The sequence below is a fragment of the Colossoma macropomum genome, unplaced genomic scaffold, assembly GCF_904425465.1.
Source record: "Colossoma macropomum unplaced genomic scaffold, Colossoma_macropomum, whole genome shotgun sequence".
Taxonomy (NCBI): Eukaryota; Metazoa; Chordata; class Actinopteri; order Characiformes; family Serrasalmidae; genus Colossoma; species Colossoma macropomum.
The window spans coordinates 11,065,516-11,083,931 of NW_023494809.1; the positions used below are offsets into that span (position 1 = coordinate 11,065,516).

At 37.3% G+C, this 18,416-nt stretch overlaps 1 protein-coding gene across 1 annotated transcript; it reads right to left on the reverse strand.

The window, feature by feature from the left end:
• Positions 1-2,609: 2,609 nt before the first annotated feature.
• Positions 2,610-17,210, reverse strand: efhb (EF-hand domain family, member B). The gene is made up of 13 exons (XM_036558224.1): positions 17,004-17,210; positions 15,854-15,916; positions 14,926-15,069; positions 14,573-14,753; positions 12,203-12,313; positions 11,882-12,011; positions 10,837-10,920; positions 10,390-10,457; positions 9,332-9,486; positions 7,946-8,153; positions 6,181-6,414; positions 4,052-4,233; positions 2,610-2,756 (listed from the first exon to the last, which is right to left on the reverse strand). The coding sequence occupies exons 1-13, from the start codon at positions 17,067-17,069 to the stop codon at positions 2,610-2,612; spliced, it is 1,773 nt and encodes a 590-aa protein (XP_036414117.1). The 5' UTR covers positions 17,070-17,210.
• Positions 17,211-18,416: the final 1,206 nt, after the last annotated feature.

The following is an 18,416-nucleotide window of genomic DNA, read 5'->3' on the forward strand; positions in this document are numbered from 1 at the left end:
CTTATAGAGCTTCACACACACTCACGCACACACGCACAGACCGATCAGACTGATGTTACAGATTGTTTATAGTCCGAGATTCTCTCTGAGCACAGCAGCCCTTCATCACAATAAACTCACTCGCCTTATTCCGAGAGCCTAAACTCTATCAGCCTGGGAGGATCAGCAATATGAACTGAAGTTTATATCACAATATTTTCCTCTATCTGGACTCTGATGATATGATATATTATTATTATTATTATTATTATTATTATTTCTGTTGTTGTTACTGATATTATTAACACTAATACTACTATAATATAATAATACTATGTTACTTAGAATAAATAACTTCTCCATTATCTTCCATTGAAAGTAATGTTTTTCCTTCTCCTGAGAAGTTCAAGTCATATAATTTATATATAGCAACAAATTGTTATTTTATATAAATAAAATAGCAGATAATATTCTTGAGAAATCATGATATTGTCATAGCCCTGATAATAAAAATGTATTATTATAATAATAATTATTATTATTAATAATAATAGTAATAATAATAATAATAATAATAATAATTTTGGTATATCATAATATCACATTGTCATTTTCCAGGTTGTGGAAAACAGTATATTACACACACACACACACACACACACACACACATCCTCTAAACTGCTTATCCTTCTGGGTCGCGGTGGGGTGCTGGAGCCTATGCCAGCTGTCATTGGGCGGAAGGCAGGATACACCCTGGACAGGTCGCCAGTCCATTGCAGGGCAGACATTGTCATTGTCCCGATAAATAATATTATTACTACTACTACTATTATATTATTATTATTATTATTATTATTATATTTATAACATTCACCAACTGATCAATTTTAATAATAATAATAATAATAATAATAATAATAATAGTAGTAGTAGTAATAATATTATTTATCGGGACAATGACAATGTCTGCCCTGCAATGGACTGGCGACCTGTCCAGGGTGTATCCTGCCGTCCGCCCAATGACAGCTGGGATAGGCTCCAGCACCCCACCGCGACCCAGAAGGATAAGCGGTTTAGATGATGGATGGATGGATGGATGGATAATAATGTCATTGTCAAGGTTGTGGAAAACAACCTTATATAATAAATTTAATATAATATAATATGATATAATACATGTTATTTTATGTTATTATGTTATAATATATATAATATCATTTTGTATTAAATGATACCTTTTTAATGTAATTGCAAATATTGTTTTTTGATAGAAGCTCACAAAGAAAACTGAAGAATAAATGTGTCTCATGCATCATAACCTTTTCTAATACTTGGTTAATAACATTTCCAGTTATGTCAGCTAAGCATTCCAGCCAGTGTTCCTGTGTGCCCTGTTCCAGCATTTCACCTGCTGTTCCAGACTGAGAACTGGGATGGACGTCTGGTGATTTTGCTGGTCAGTCAGACAGTCTCAGTGTTCCAACATGTGTGTTGAACCAGTCACATACACACACCCTACAGCTGTCATCTTTGAACGCAGATGCGTCAGTACTGTGTTCTGCTTGGACATGACAAGCACAAAGTTAGAGGAAGAGTGGACTAAAATGGTCAGGAACTGACCCCAGAGACCGGTATAATCCTTTCCTGACAGGACTGCTCTGTAAGCTTGACCAAGTTTTATGATGATGATGTTATGATGCCATACTGTCACTGTCCAGAGACCTCTACTATACTACTACACTACTATACTACTATAAATCCTGTGTATCAGCTTGTACATTGGGAAAAGCCAGGAAAGACTATCAGCTCTTTACCCTCTGAACTCCCTCTTTTCACGCTGCTACTTAACACTATCGGAACTATTTAAATCCAAGAGTGAATTCATTCAGCAAGAAGTACTTTGAATTGACTTGATTCAAATATGTACATAGTTTCCTCATGAATAAAACATATGACAACAGCACTATTATTGTCAGTAATAAATAAACAAATTAAATGTAATGATAGGATATATTTTATTCATGTGCGACTGATGAAGCCAATTCCAAGACCTTTTTGATCAAGTCTGTTTTGATCTCTGTGCTGTTTTGTGTGCACAGTGTGAAATGAACACTGTAAAAGCAGACAATGCTGCACATTTGTTAATGTTCCTGACCTCTTTTGACCTCTTCTTATCCAAAGTGTATCTTTTTATAGAATTCCCGCTACTGATTACAGGAAAAGGTCAGCAAGGTAAATGCAGCCTCTCAGGAAGCAGCAATGAAAGCCTGTTAATATGTGCCTCGTGGGTGGACATGAAGCTTTATAGCTTATAAATCGAGCAATTAACAAAACACGAAGCCAAATGTTAAACTGGCGTAGCTTGTATTCTGCCTCAGCGCCAAAAAGTGTGAGAAATGAAATCAGTTATGAGTTAATGATGCTATTATTAGTCTTTATTGGACGTGGCATTTTTATAAAAACTAAAAGATAAACATTTGTTCGGAGACACTTAATGTGTGTTTATGTATATATGTATATATATATATATATATATATATTATGTATATATATATATATATATATACACATACACACACACACATATATATATATATATATATATATATAAATATGAAGATTAATTCTTCTTAATTTGCCTGTAGTTCTCTGAGAACATTCCGGAAGCTCTCCACGCACACTTCACCAGCAGGATGTCTCATGGATGCTAACTTCCAGGCCTCCTCAAACATCTGTTCGGAAACACGCAGGCCCACATTCCGGAAAATCTGCAGTATCTGAGACAGAAAAGGTACACACAAAAAGGAAGGTTCTTCAAGTGTTCTTTAACAAAGGCAAAAGTTCTATTTGTAGAACCATGAGTTCTATATAGAGCCATTCCATGCTTAAATGGTTCTTTGCATGGTGAAATGGTTCTTCAGGTTGATGAAAAATATGCTGAGTAAACTCTTAAAATAATAGATGGTTCTTCAAGGGTTCTTTAGTAAGGAAAATTGTGCATGATTAAAGGGTTCTTTCTAGCACACAAAAGGGTTCTTCTTTGTTGCGATGTCAGGCTTGTAACAAAAAAAGAACCCTTTTCAAAAAGGGTCTAGATAGAACATGATAAAGCATGCTGGGTATTGTAGTGTGAGGACACTGATAAACAAAGACATTAAAACTATATAAAATTGTGAACTTTATTGAACTGATGAGGCTCAGGGACACAACGCTGCACTACAGAATACTGTATAATATGACAAAAAATTATATTCAAACTCTAAATTTAGGCCAGAATGCCAGTGAAATGGAATTCTAGAGTGATTTTGAAATCACTACGATTTCCCATAACGCATCTCTAGTCAATACCGGTCACTTAGCTGAATATATACCAAAATATATTGCAGGTCTCTTGTTACTAGGCAACTGGCAGATGAGAAGTTATAATAAAAATAATATATAGATTGAAGTTATAATAAAATAATACCTACAGAGAAGAAAAAAATAATATCCCTGATGAAGTTATAATAAAGATAATATCCAGAATGGTTAACAACAATAATAATAAATTAATATGAAATTATAATAGAATTAATATTAATGATGAAGTTAATACAAATAATAGATAAAATTTTAGTCCTAAAGAATGACCAAATTACAATAAATATTTATATGATTATAATAATAATAGCAAATGTTTCAAAAATAATATAAAATATAAATTATATACTATATCAGTGAGGATGTTATAATAAAAATAACATCTACACTGAAGCTAATAATGAAATAATATATATGTGGAACAATATAATAAAAATAATAAAATGAATGTCCTGAATAAACTTATAGTAAAAGTAATATCTAGAACACCTTATATTTAAAAATGGTAAATAACTTAAATTTATATATAAATATCATAATTTTTTAAAATTATTTATTATTTACATTTGTTAAATGTAAATACATAATTACAGAATATTTGTTATTCTTGCTCTCAAATAACTTTAAATATTTTTTTAAATTATTAATACGATAAGTGACTTCACACTTTTAAATAGCATTGTATGAAGTGATGCTGATGTTGTTGTTCTACCTCATCTTTGCTGCGAGGGGAGAAGAAGTGTTTCTCATGCACTCCAAAAAGTGAGTGCAGGGTGGGATACAGCAGGTCATACGCTGTGGCCTCGTCTCCATAGTTTGTACGGTCGCTGATGCGCTTGATACGCGGGGCGGGTAGATCCGTACGCACTGATGGAACTCCGTACGTCCGATAATCTAAAAAAAATATGCAGAAACATGTTTTTAAAGGCAGATTGACACAGCAAAAATTAGCATGTATATTTACGTTGACACTTTCCCCCTGCAGGAGGAACAGACTCTTATTAGTCTTATTAGTCTTAATGCTGCCAAATCACAGATTGCTGCATTTCAGTAACTCCAGACCAGACCTCTAAGAATGTTCTTAACCCTGAGAAGGTGCAATTATCACAGATGATAACAAAAGCATGTTGTAATTATATATATTTGTGTTACTCTTCGCTCATACACCATTGAAACAAGCAGTGGAATTGCGTGGAAAATGCAGATTCTAAACATTCAACGCACACCACAACTGTGGTTTAAGATTTGAATTTAATGAAAAGTCATTGCTGAGTGTAGTTGTTTTGCAAAAAGATCATCTTTACATCAAAACAGAACAAAAACTGGGTTGATACAAAATGTAAATATTATGAATTACTTAACAACGCACAGTCCCATTTCCAAAAACGTTGGGACGCTGTGCAAAATGTAAATAAAAATAAAATGAAAATCATTTAAACCATATATTTGATAGAAAGTAGCACAAAGACAATGTATCAAATGTTGAAACTGAGAAATTTCATTTTTTTTTTTTAAATATTTGCCCTTTTTGAATTTGATGCCAACAATACGTTCCAAAAAGTTGGGATGGGGGCAACAAAAGGCTGGTAAAGTTGTGTAATGCTAAAAAAAATACTTGGTGGTTGATTGACAACAGGTCAGTAACATGATTGGGTATAAAAAAGCATCTCAGCTTTCAGAAGTAAAGATGAGGGGTTTCACCACTCTGTGACAGACTGCATGAGCAAACAGTGCAACAATTCAAGAATAACGTTTCTCAAGGTAAAATAACAAAGAACTTTTGTTTTTCATCATCTACAGTACATAATAACATTAAAAGATTCAGAGAATCTGGAGAATCTTTGTATGTAAGGGACAAGGAAAAAAACAGTATTTGTTGGCCATGATTTTCAGGCCCTCAGGCGGCACTGCATTAAAAACAGAAATGATTCTGTAGAGGAAATCACTGCATGGGCTCAAAAACACTTCTGAAATATACTGTCTATGATATATAAATATACTGTCGCTGCTTCCACAAATGCAAGTTAAAACTCTAAAATGCAAAGAAGAAACTGTACATAAACAGGATCCAGAAATGCTGCCACCTTCTCTGGGCCCGAGCTCATTTAAAATGGACTGAGGGGAAGTGGAAAAGTGTCCTGTGGTCTGACGAATCAACATTTGAAATTCTTTTTGGAAATCATGGATACTGTGTCCTCCAGGCTAAAGACCACTCAGCTTGTTATCAGTGCACAGTTCAAAAGCCAGTATTCATGATGGTTTAGGGGTGCATTAGTGCACATGGTATGGGTGATGTGCACATCTGTGAAGGCACCATTAATGCTGAACAATATATACATATTTTAGCAACATATGCTACCATCCAGACAACGTCTTTTTCAGTGAAGACCTTGCTTATTTCAGCAAAACAATGCCAAACCACATTCTGCATGTATTACAACAGCATGGCTCTGTATTAAAAGAGTCTGGGTGCTAAACTGACCTGCCTGCAGTCCAGACCTGTCACCCCCTGAGAACATTTGGCGCATTATGAAATGAAAAATAATTTGTAAAAAAAATAATAAGTGGGAGGCAGGCTTTTGTGTCATGTGTTGTGGACATCTAGAACAAAATTTAAGGATGCACTGATATAGGAATTGTGGGCTGATATCTGATATTTTTCACGTACATATCTGCCCATGCGGACACACCAACATTTATAAATATCAAAATTGAAACTAGATACATCCATGTACTTTTTCAAGCCTTCTAAAGAAACAGTAGATAACATCTACTAAACTACTACCTTGCACCTGCCGCTCACACGTCTTAATGTTCAACCCACTTGTTAATCTGACTCACCGGTAGTGGGAAGCCCACCCACGACAGCGGAGATGAATGACGAGGAGGTGACGAAGCGATCCCTCTCTGCTCTCGACCTGCAGAGTGTTCTGGGGGTCTTTAGGGTGCTCCACACCTCCACAGGCTCCAGGTCTTCAGGCCTGGCCAGGCTTTCTGACCAGGCCTGCTTCTCTGAGTCTGATCTCTGGAGCTCCACTCTCTGGATGTTGGCTGGGGCACTACTAGCATTGCGTCCTGGGGGGTGGGACGAATGGAAAGTTAAAGCCATCACTGGGTGCAGAAGCCCCCACTACTCAATGCTGGAGTGGTGAACTTTTTTTGAGTTTCTGAATGATGTTGCTAAAGCGGTCGTCCAGTGTTTTTCAATGTAATCTCTATATGACTGTGTTGTATAGAGTGACATGAGAGAATGTCTTACCAAAGCTCGTCTTAGACTAAAATTTAAACTAGTTGCATGCTGTAAGTTGCATGCAACATCATTTCTATGCAACTTGACAGTTGCACAAAGCAGTTAAAAAACAATCATTCTATTTCAACAACACATTCCATCACTCCACTAAATAACCAAATTGGCATCTTGTATTTTTGATATATCATTGCATTCTTGCTATAAAAAGTAATATTTGCAAAAGGTTATGGCATATTTTATATTTTTATTTTTACATTTTTCCAATATGTTAAACTTACCAAATAAATACAAATACAAAATGTGCACTGTAATTTGAGAAAAATGCCATGTTTAAGTTTGTTCCTAGAAAGAATGTGTTAACTTATTTTCACTTCAACAAAATGCCATTTGACTGGCGTTGTTCAAAATTTGCATAAATAAATAAAAAACTCTTTTTCTTATTTGGATTGTGGTTATCTTTGCATTAAGTGTTGTACCGCTCCAGGTGTTCTAAATGACCAAAACTAGCTGTTCCTTCATGTTGTTGGCTAGAGAGCGATCATCCTCGAAACTGACTGGCCTGCTGTGAATGACATATAATACTTTTTCATGGCGCTTAGTGGAAAAATGGACATAAACGCGTGAACGAAAACCAGGAAGCATGCTGTACAGGCTAGAGTGGAGCTTTGCAGTCTATGTGCAGATAGCTTCATTAATGACAATCAAAAGAAGTGTTTTAGAAAGAGTTTGAAAATATATTGTGTGAACACCTCTTTAAAGTATCACTATGTAAGTTTTGGGGATTTGGAGACCTCTCTGGTGGAAATATGTAATTGCACTCAATGTGTGAAAGAAAATTCTGTAACATTGGTTGTGCATCAGAACTCCACAAGCAAATAAGTCTGACCTTTGTGAATGTACATAAAGAGTATACGAAGATAACGCAGTCAAAACTTGGAGAAGGGTGTGTTCCGAGGGTGTGAGTGAATTATCAACTATCATCAGCATATCAGTATAATGTTAATTTTGAGATCATTTGAAACCTAAACATCAAGTTGGACTTTCTTTTTGAGCCTGTGTGTGTGACATTAATACGTAAAGATGCATGGCGTGGTCAGAAAAGCGCCAAATCCATCCTGATACCTCTGACTTTCAAATTATTCTTTCAGGTTTTACAGGGCGACTCGCAGCAGCACACGGTCACCATATTTAATGTGTTCTTTTCTCTCCACACTCAGTAGTGCTAATTCTTTTAGTTCTAATTGAAATGTTACATAGTGCTGCTTTAAGTAGCTGAATTCACTCATTAGAAGGGCTGTCTGGATACTTTTGGATATACAGTGTATCTGTGTAATACTTAATGCTTTGAAACACCACCTCTTGTTAAAATCCTCTGCTCTGCTTTACTGATGGGCATTTTGTCTTTCCAATTAAGAAAGTTGGCAAATTCCAGGAAGTTGATGAGGCCGTCTTTATCGACATCGCAGTAGTCCATGAGGCCGTCCAGGACGTCACCGCTCAGGTCCAAGTTAAACTGATGGCACATGTCCCGCAGGTCCTCCTTATCAATCTTCCCCTGATCTTTCTGCACCAGCACAAACAAGCAAAAATAGCATGAGCAAGCCTGTGAAAAATGCTAACACAAATGATACTGAAATGCTAACACTCAAGACATGGCTAGCTTCAACACGTTGGTTGCGGCCGGCACTTTACAGATCATGCTAAAGCTCACAGCTGCACCAGGGACCATTCATACAATGCTGCCATGTATGAGTCGGTCCCTTGTTTTTATAGTAATAGTGATTTACAGCCAAAACGGCCATTAAGTACAAGTTATGAATGTTTCAGCAATTAAAGTAGCAAACATTCATACCAAAATGCAGTCTAAACATAATTTCATATTTGCCAGTATTTAATGTGTCCTCACTTTAAATTTATTACAGCTTCCATTCTGTTCAGAAGAATTTTCCACACCCTCCAAAGTTCAGTCTTAGAAGTTGGTTTTTCATTTTCTGCTACTCACAACCCCAAACACATTTAGTGGTGTTGAGGTCTGGACTTTGGGGTGGTCAGTCCATTGTTCAGCTTCTTTGTTTAATGTGTCTGTCTCCTTTTCTCAGTGGGGCTTCTTGACAGCTACACATCCTTTCAGACTCATAGTGCTGAGTCGTCTTCTCATAGTGGAAGGATGGACAGAAACACCTGTGGATTTTTTCAGATCTGAAGCAGCTTGATTTTCTCTGATTTTCTGGTGTATGTGCCAAGTGGTTGCCAGGTGGTTGCTATGGTGTACGTAGTGGTTGCCAAGTGGTTGCTAAGTGGTTGCTATGGTGCATGTAGTGGTTGCCAAGTGGTTGCTAGGTGGTTGCTATGGTGTACGTAGTGGTTGTCAAGCGGTTGCTAAGTGGTTGCTATGGTGTACGTAGTGGTTGCCAAGTGGTTGCTAGGCGGTTGCTATGGTATACATAATGGTTGACAAGCTGTTGCTAGGCTATTGTTGAGTGGTTGCTATGGTGTGCTTAGTTGTTGCCAAGTGGTTGCTAGGCAGTTGCTATGGTATATATAGTGGTTGCCAAGCGGTTTCTAGGTGGTTGCTATGGTGTATGTAGTGGTTGTCAAACGGTTGCTACACAGTTATTAATAAATAAAATGAATAACTTGTACTTAATGGAGGTTTAAACTGGAAATTACCCAAATGAGGGGTGGTATCTGACTACTGTATGTTGCTGTAGTGGAATATTAGCAATAATAGGAGCTTCTGACCTTGTCGTAGTGTCTGAATGCTTGCAGCAGGGAAGTAAAGTTGTGGAAGTTGGCCTTCTTCAAGTGCTGTTGTACGGCGCTGACCAGAGCACGCCTCCTGTCCTGCCCCCTCACGTGCTCTGAAGGTGGGGTGGAGTGGAGGAGGTCACCTGCACCTGGAGGGTCCCAGAAGCTCTCTTCAGTATGGAGGAACAGTCTTATAATGAACTATACTACTGAACGGTCCTACTCTGAATATTATAGCACTCAGATTTTTTTACACCAAAATCATTCCCCACAAACTCTCCCAGTGAGATTTCAAAGTGATAGTTTAGTGAAAAATCAACATTTGCACTTATCATAAATGCAGTTGCTCAGCCAAGACATGTTACACAAGGCTAGTGTAGTTAACAAGTAATTGAGGCTTATACCCCACCAATTAGCATCATGGATAAAATGGACTAAAGTCATACAGTGTCAGTAACCACATAAGCAAGTCTATTTCAGATAGTATGAGGCAAATGTGTGACAATTTGGGCACGCAGTTTGCACAATGCTAATTGGTGGGGTATAAGCCAAAGTCCATATAGGAAAGTCAGTAGACCTAGCAGCCCTTTTGGCAACACTACTAATTACTAAACACTAATAAAATCTGAAAAAAAAAATCACAATTATTTATTGAATTTGGCTCAAATAGTGCACAAAAACATGTTGTTTCAGTTTGTTCTGGCTACTGTGCATATGCAAATCTCCACAAATGAGAGTGGATTCTCCTGCTTTACCAACAAGCTGAATGGCTCTTTTTATTAAAATGTGGGACTTTCCCTGTAAACAGACACAACATTGAGCGTGAACTGTCTCCTCCTCCTTTATAATAACTCTGTATAAGCTTCCATTGCTTGTTAGCTATATTAGCCTCATAGCTCCAGCATAAAACTAACAAAGCAAACTTCAGACACCAAACATGACTACATTTGGGGTATGGTGGGGGGGGATTGTGCATATATAATTTTTGCTAAACTATCACTTTAATGTTGCAGAGACAGAGCTGGTTAGATTGATTGCTGTATCCACATTACCAAACTTGTCTGGAGGCAGCAAAACTCCAAATGTGTGGTCAGCTGGGACCCTCAAGGTGTCTGCAATTCTAGAACAGATGAGTAGAGGCTAATGATTTCCCTGTGACTCATTATAAACGAAAGTGATGCACTGAAAAGCCCTGTATTCCATGTTTTGCTGGAAAATGAAACATAAAATGTGGCCTTTGTGAAGTTTTGGCACATTTAAACACATTTTATGTTTTATTTTTTGTTCCTAAATGTAAAACTCAGCAAATAGACAGAAACTGTGCACAAACACTTGCTGAAAAATGCAAATTTGCAGTAAAAAATATCTAAGTTTGTTCTCCGTAAAGGATGTGTAAACTTATTTTCACTCATTTTCAGATCAACAGAACTTGTCATTTGACCGGGGTGTTCAAACCTTTGCTTACGACTGTATACTGAATGTGGTTGATTAGGACTTACGGGTCATGAACTTTGCCTATCTGCGGCTGTGTCCTCTCTCTGAAGTCTTCACATCGCTTTGAGACAAGTTTTGCACTGTAGTTCCTTCAGGATATAAAGATTCATTTTAATGTGTTACATTCGTAAACTTTACATCTGTAAAAACGGGTCCATAAGCTCTGCATTCTTTTGTATTCGTTTCACAAAGTCTAGTACTGATAATAAGCTGGTGACCTGTCTTTAAATACCTCCCAAAATACATCTCAAAGGCTGAGCTCTAGAGGGCTGCAACTCTACCGAAGATGTTATTAATATTCAAACTTCATACATTATTATCCACAATTAGAGTGTAACTCTAAAATGTTTACATCCATTCCCACAGAACTCTATAGAGCCTTAAAGAGACACTCTGACCAAAATGAAAAATTCACTACATCTGCTGTAAACATGCCTACTCGCCTCTTACTGTGGCGCCGCATCAGTCCCGGGTTTAAAGACTAGAAAAGTCCCCTTCTAATGATGCATTTTGAAGGTGGACATAAATTCACTCGCTGGATCATTCGTTCATAAATAAAATAGCAACTCACAAATGGCTAATCGCTAATGCTACCTACACCACATATATGTCGTACAAGGCTTTGTGAGGTAAAATAATAGCCAGTGAAAACATGTTATTTTGGACAATTTACAACTATTTTACCATCGACAACATTACATATAAAAACTCAGAAGACACATGTGGGTTCACTGGTGGTTTTGGATAGTAAATAAAATGTCTATATTTGTGTTGTAGACATGGTGACCCCTGGTTCCCATCACCACCACTGTAAAGAAATCTGAGTCAGTATGTTTCTCCACAATGCACAATTTCACATCAAGCCACTCTGAATGACTTGGTTTATGTCTGGATGACTGAAGCAGGCAGAAAATTAAAAAATTGTTGGAATTCCCCTTTAAATATGATTAAAATCATACCCTATTCTAACATAACATATTCACCACCTGCAGATCAATGCATCATAGTACACTGATTCATTTAAGGCATCAGTCCGAATGAGACGCTTACGCCTGCATGTCGCCGAGCCAATGGAGAGACCTGAACACGTTGTGTCCGTCATGGCGATGGGGAGTGGACACACCAAACCTGCTGTCCTTACTGTATGTACTCTTGTTGTATCTTCTATCCACACGCTCACCTGAGATAGCAAACAAAAAACACACCCAAATATCAAAATTTCAGGAGATTTTGGTAAAATATAACTCAAATAGAATCAAATGCATGAAACAGAAACATGTATATAACCCAAAGCACAAAGCAGAAAATAGCTGAATATAAAACAGAGGCATCAGCACTAGCTGTTGATGAACTGTGCTGATAAACTCTTACCGACAAAGTAGGAGCTATGTGAGCGAACATACTGCTCATGTCCTTCCTGCGCCTCCTTTTCCACCTGCCCCGCTGTTTTGGGGGGATTGATGATCTCGCCAGCGTTACAAGCTGCAGAGATTCAACAAGGAGGGACATCACAACAATTAATTTGTAATGATGCTGTAAAAGATGAACCTGAAGTTTAAGCCAAGTAATGAAGCCTTCAGTAGTTAAAGGGGAATTCCACTGATTTTTCTAAAATTCTGCCTAATTCAACAAGTGAGATGTAGACAGAGTCAAACAGAGTGGTTTGATGTGAAATGGCTCATTGTAGAGAAACTTACTGACTCTGATTTCTTTACAGTGGTGGTGATAAGAACCAGGGGTCACCATGACTACAACACAGATATAGCCTTTTTATTTACTATCCAAAACCAACAGTAAACCTCCATGTGTCTTCTGAGTTTTATGTGTAATGCTGATGACAATACAATAGTGGTGCATCTGAAAAAATACATTTTCTTAAGGGACTATGTTTACTTTAAATGATCTGCTATTATACAAATATGCTTTAGGCTAAAAATTTATCGCAAATCTGTCATAAAACAACGTCTTAGGCATCAGGCAGCGTATTCATAGCCATTTCATTTAATAACTTTCTGTGAGGGAGCTTTTAGAGGTGGACGTCTGGTTCCTATCACCATCACTGTGAACAATTCTGACTCAGTTTCTCTAAAATGGCACATTTGGCATTAAACGATTCTTAATGACTTTGTTTACATCTTAACCATTTAGTTATACACATGTTTTTAAAAATCACTGAAATGCCCCTTTAATATAACAGTGCAGGCAATATGGCACAAATTTGATGACATTTTTGAAGATACACAAAATATATCACATTTCAGAGGTTTGCAAACAAGCTGCAATAGACAAAATGCCAAAAATGTGTTTTTATTCCAATGAGCAGAAGGAAAAAACAATAAATAAATGAATAAAACTAGATGATGTCATAATGGCCTGAAATAGTCAGCTACTTGTTACTATGCAGTTTTTACAGTTACTCTACACTGACTATTGTTCACAGGTTCTCAATAACTGGTCTGACTGTATGTTCATTATGACACATGCAGCTGAAGTGTTCTAATACTGAAGACATCTGCGATATACTAAAGCAATAGAACACAAGAGGGAGTGTGTTATCGCGAAATAACATCACGGCTGTGATTTGGTCGCAGGCACTAGCCGAGGGTGGCCTCAGGTGGCTTATTTTATAAAATGGTGGCCAACATAAAATATGATAAAAAACACAATTTCAGAAAATAATTTAAGTTATTATTAATAATAATTGACATAAGCATTCCGCCAAGAAATGTAATTCCTTTACAGTGTGCTATCGTTGCCAAGCAACCATGGACCACGGAATAAGAAGAACGTTCGGTCGCCCATCGCTGCAAATTGCAGTAATTTCATGAATTTCTAAACTTTTTGTCATATAACAATTAATATATGATAACACAGCACTGTTTAATGCTAAAACATTGCTTTATAAGTACATTTCGGTCTCCAAATTACCACCACGAGTCTTATTTAGCACCCTCCCCTCGTCGTGCTGGGGCTGAATCTCAAACGGCTCCCTGCTCCCTACATAGTGCACTACGTTGGAATTTAAATACTGGATCCTGCAGCCCAACAGTGCAAAATATAGCTAAGAAATAGTCATTTGACACATCCATACTCAATAAATAGTGCACTATTTGTAGAGGCTAGACTTTCTAAACTTTCATAGCTATTTTTCATACACTATTTAGGGAGTACAGAGCCGTTTGGGATTCAGCTTGGGTTTGATGCTACTCCTGACTGAAACATGAACATTTGAAGCGTGTAATCCATTCAAGTGACATTTTTAGACTTTTATACTGTCGTTTTACAGTTAATTATACCATAAGGACTTTAATTCAAGCCTGTGATATTAATGATGGAGTTGTTTAGGCTGTTAGCTATCTTTTAGCCTGCTAGCTCGCTGAACAGCATAGTTCTAGTTAAGAACATAAGTTGCTACACCCTCAGTTTAAACAAAAAAACAGGTTCTTACTTTATCAGTATACTCTGCGGTCCATGTGAGCAGCATAAACTTCAAAGATTATTCCATTTTTTCGTGCCATGGTGCAGTAATACACAATTCAGTTGTTGTGCGGTCAGTGTGCGTATATCATGGATTTTGGAATGGTTTTGAACGCAGCTCAGCCAATCAGATTTTAGGAGCGGAACTAACCATTTTAAAATCATAAAACAGTACCGTGGCTTAATTTATCACAATAACAGTACCACAGTACTGTCATACTGCCCACCCAGTAGCCCTGGATATGATTCTGTTATGACTCTTACGGAGAAGCGATTTAACACCAAACGCTGTTTTCTCAGGGTCAATCCAGTCTGGAAGCCCGGGACCCTTAACTTGGGACCTTCCAAGAGGAGCTTTCTGTTTGCTGTCATAAATGGCCTCCTGAAGCTCACAAAGCCTCTCCTGGTAGCGAGTCTTAGGCTGTGGGTTGATCACAGATCCACTCTGTGTAAACCAACAACAAAATGAACATTCATAGTCTAATCATTGTAGTGACTCTCACATATTGAATAAAACTGCCAACATATTACAAAAAAAAGAACAAACAGTGAGTTAGAACTTCTTATAATGGCCTCTTTTATCATAAGCAATGTATTAACATGGTTAGGGTATTTACAGTGATGGACGGTCTTGTGCTTATTCCATGGACTAGTGTACTGGCAATATCAGGGTCATTCGCTTTTCCAAAGAACACCCGGATCACTCCTGCCTCCGGCCGGGTGCTGCTGAGAAATTTCCTAACCACTGGAGGTGTGGCAGTCTGCAGGGAAGCGCAAAGTTAGGAGTCATGTTTGAGCAAACAAAATATCTTTTGTATTTCATTCATCGCTTTGAAGGGGAATTCCACCCATTTTACAAAAATTGCATAGTTAAATTGTTACAATGTAAACAAAGTCGTTCAGAGTGGTTTAATGTGAAATGCTTCATTGTAGAGAAATGTACTGACTCAGGTTTCTTTACAGTGGTGGTGATAGGAACCAGGGGTCACAGTGACTACAACACAAATATAGCCACTTTATGTACTATGCAAAACCACCAGTGAACCTACACATTCACGTTTTTATATTGAATGTTGATAATGATAAAAATAGCAGTAAATCTGGGGAAAAAATGTTTTATTGGGGACTATTTTGCCTCAGAACACATTGCATTGACCTCTCTGCCATTAATTATTAAAAGAAACATGTTTTGCCAAAAGCTAATCTCAAAACTACAGTAAAACAGTGTCTCAGACATCAGGCAGAGTGTTTGTGATAATTTTATGTAATACATTTCTGTGAGGGAGCTTTCTCTAGAATGTTTCTCTAGAATGAAGCATTTCACACCAAACCACTCTGAATTACTTTGTGTACATCTTAATGATTTAATTGTGCAGAAATGTTAAAAATCAGTGGAATTCCATTTTAACAAGCTAACAAGTTCACACAGAATTTCTAATAAAATGCCCAAAAAACGGGCCAAGAGACGCCTTCAAAGCTCATATGTGTATCGCCATCAACCTAATTCACAGGCTAATAAAGCACACAGAGCGAGAGAAAACTCACCCTTGGTGTTATTTCCTGCAGACAGGCCTTTGCCCTGTCGCCTAGTGGTATGACTTTCCCTGCCTTTTTGAAGAAAAGAAGATTATTAGTCACTTGGAACTTTTGGTTTCTACAGAGCCCCTAAAGTGGCATGGTGATTATTTTTTAACTAGGCAGGGCCACAAATTACTATTTTGATGCCAGGAGTTACTGTATCAAGGTGACAATTTACTATATTGAGGCCAAAGATTCATGTTTTAAAGGGGTGGCTGAAGTGGCCAGAGCCTCTACTGATATCTGACTGTCCACCTCAGATGCCGCCCCATATTTCTGCCACATCATTGGCTTCCACCTCATTGTGGGGGGTGGGTGTTTGCACCTTTAAGAGGAAAGAGAGAACAACTCTCCCTGCAACTGAGCCCATAAATGGCTACTGGCTACTGAGGCCACAAATTACTATTGTGAGGCCATAAATTAATATATTGAGGCCACAAATTACGATATTGAGGCTACAAATTAATATACTGAGGCCACAAATGAATATACCGAGGCCATAAATTACTATATTGAGACTACAAATTAATATACTGAGGCCACAAATTAATATATTAAGGCTACAAATTAATATACTGAGGCCATAAATTAATATATTCAGGATATAAATTACTATATTGAGGCTACAAATGAATATACTGAGGCCATAATTTACTATGCGGAGGCCACAAATTACTATGCTGAGACTACATATTAATATACTGAGGCCATACATTAATATATTGAGGATATAAATTACTACATTAAGGCTACAAATTAATATACTGATGCCACAAATTAATATATTGAGGCCATGAATTACTATTCTGAGGCCACAAATTAATATACTGAGGCCATAAATTAATATATTGAGGCTATAAATGACTATACTGAGGCCACGTTTTAATATATTAAGGCCCTGAGTTATGAGAAACATATTAAAAATAAAAGAAATAAAAAATAATCGTCGTATCACCTTAGAGGCTCCTTAGGTTTCTTAGTACAGAGATGTACTAAAACACCAGCTTGCACTGCAAACAGGTAGTTAGCTAGTATCTGGCCACAACTGCTGCATTAGCAGGAAGCGAACTCGTAGCTAGTTAGTTAGAGTTCTTAGAGTTTAGAGTGGTAAACTTACCGCTCTAATATTTGGAAACGTGTCCCTGCGTCTCCAGGTGGTCGTGTTCTTCTCTGAAAGAGTCATCGTAAGCGCTCAGTAATGTCCGGATAACAGCGCATTCGTTATTTAATAGCGAAGAACGAAGCAGGTCGTCTAGCCAAGCCAGCGCTGCAAAACGTTACCGACAGAATGTTTACATCCTGTTACTAGGCAACGCATTCTGACGCGTTCACCTCACTGAGACTTCAGGTCTATTAAACAAGCAGTGGATTAGACCTGACATACATTATCAATGATATACATTATCATAAACACCATGAAGACATGGTGAGGATATTTCTAGGATATTCACACCGTTGAGCGGTCTTGTGTTTACTACCCTGCGGCTGTCAGTAATGGGATCGTTTGCATTATTTTCAGAACGTCTGCGCTTTATTGCCTTTAGTTTCTTAAACGGGAATTTTTCAACATTTCTGTATAATTCAGTGGTTGAGATGTAAACAAAGTCATTCACAGTAGTTTGATGTGAAATGGCTTATTTGTAGAGAAACTTGTGTACTCAGATTAATGTACAGTGATGGTGATAGGAACCAGGGGTCCTGATGTCTACAAATATAGTCATTTTATTTACTATCCAAAACCACCAGGGAACCTACATATCTTTTGAGTTTATATATGTCATGTTGATGATGGTAAAATTGATCAATCTAAAAAATAAAAAAAAACATTTTCTTTGGGGACTATTTGCCTCAGAACAGCCTTCTTCTATCCCTCCACCATTAATAGATTAAAATATGTTTTAGACCAAAACTTTATAACAGAACTATCATAAAACAATGTTTTAGAGATCAGGCAGCATATTCATAACTATTTCATGTAATAACTGTCAGTGAGAGAGCTTTTAGAGGTGGATGTCGTTCCTATAACCACCACTGTGAACAATTCTGACTCAGTAAGTTTCTCTAGAGCGAAGCGTTTCACACTAAACCACTCTGAATGACTTTGTTGACATTTTAACCATTTAATTATGCAAAAATTTGAAAAAATTGTGGAGTTCCCCTTTAAGAACAAGAAAAATTCTTATAACAAAAGAAGTAAACCTTATTCAATATTTGAAATTGTTGATGTTTTACCATTTATGTTGTTTTAGTTTTAAACGAAAGGCCCCAACTATAGTCTTGGAGGCATGAAGGTGATCTCATTCATCTCATCCAAAAAAGTTCATTAGTTCATCATGTGCATTACTGTATCTGGAGAAACAGTGTATGTTGGTGACACCAGCAGACAGCTTAGCTGGCAATGTGTGTTAAAGTGCAGCGAGTTACGGCTGAGGTTGGTTAAGAGGGCTGCTTTCGGTTTTAATTCAAATTACAAACCGGTTATAAGGGTGTGGATTAGGCGTGTAGTGTGTGTGGTAGAGCAGGATCTGTT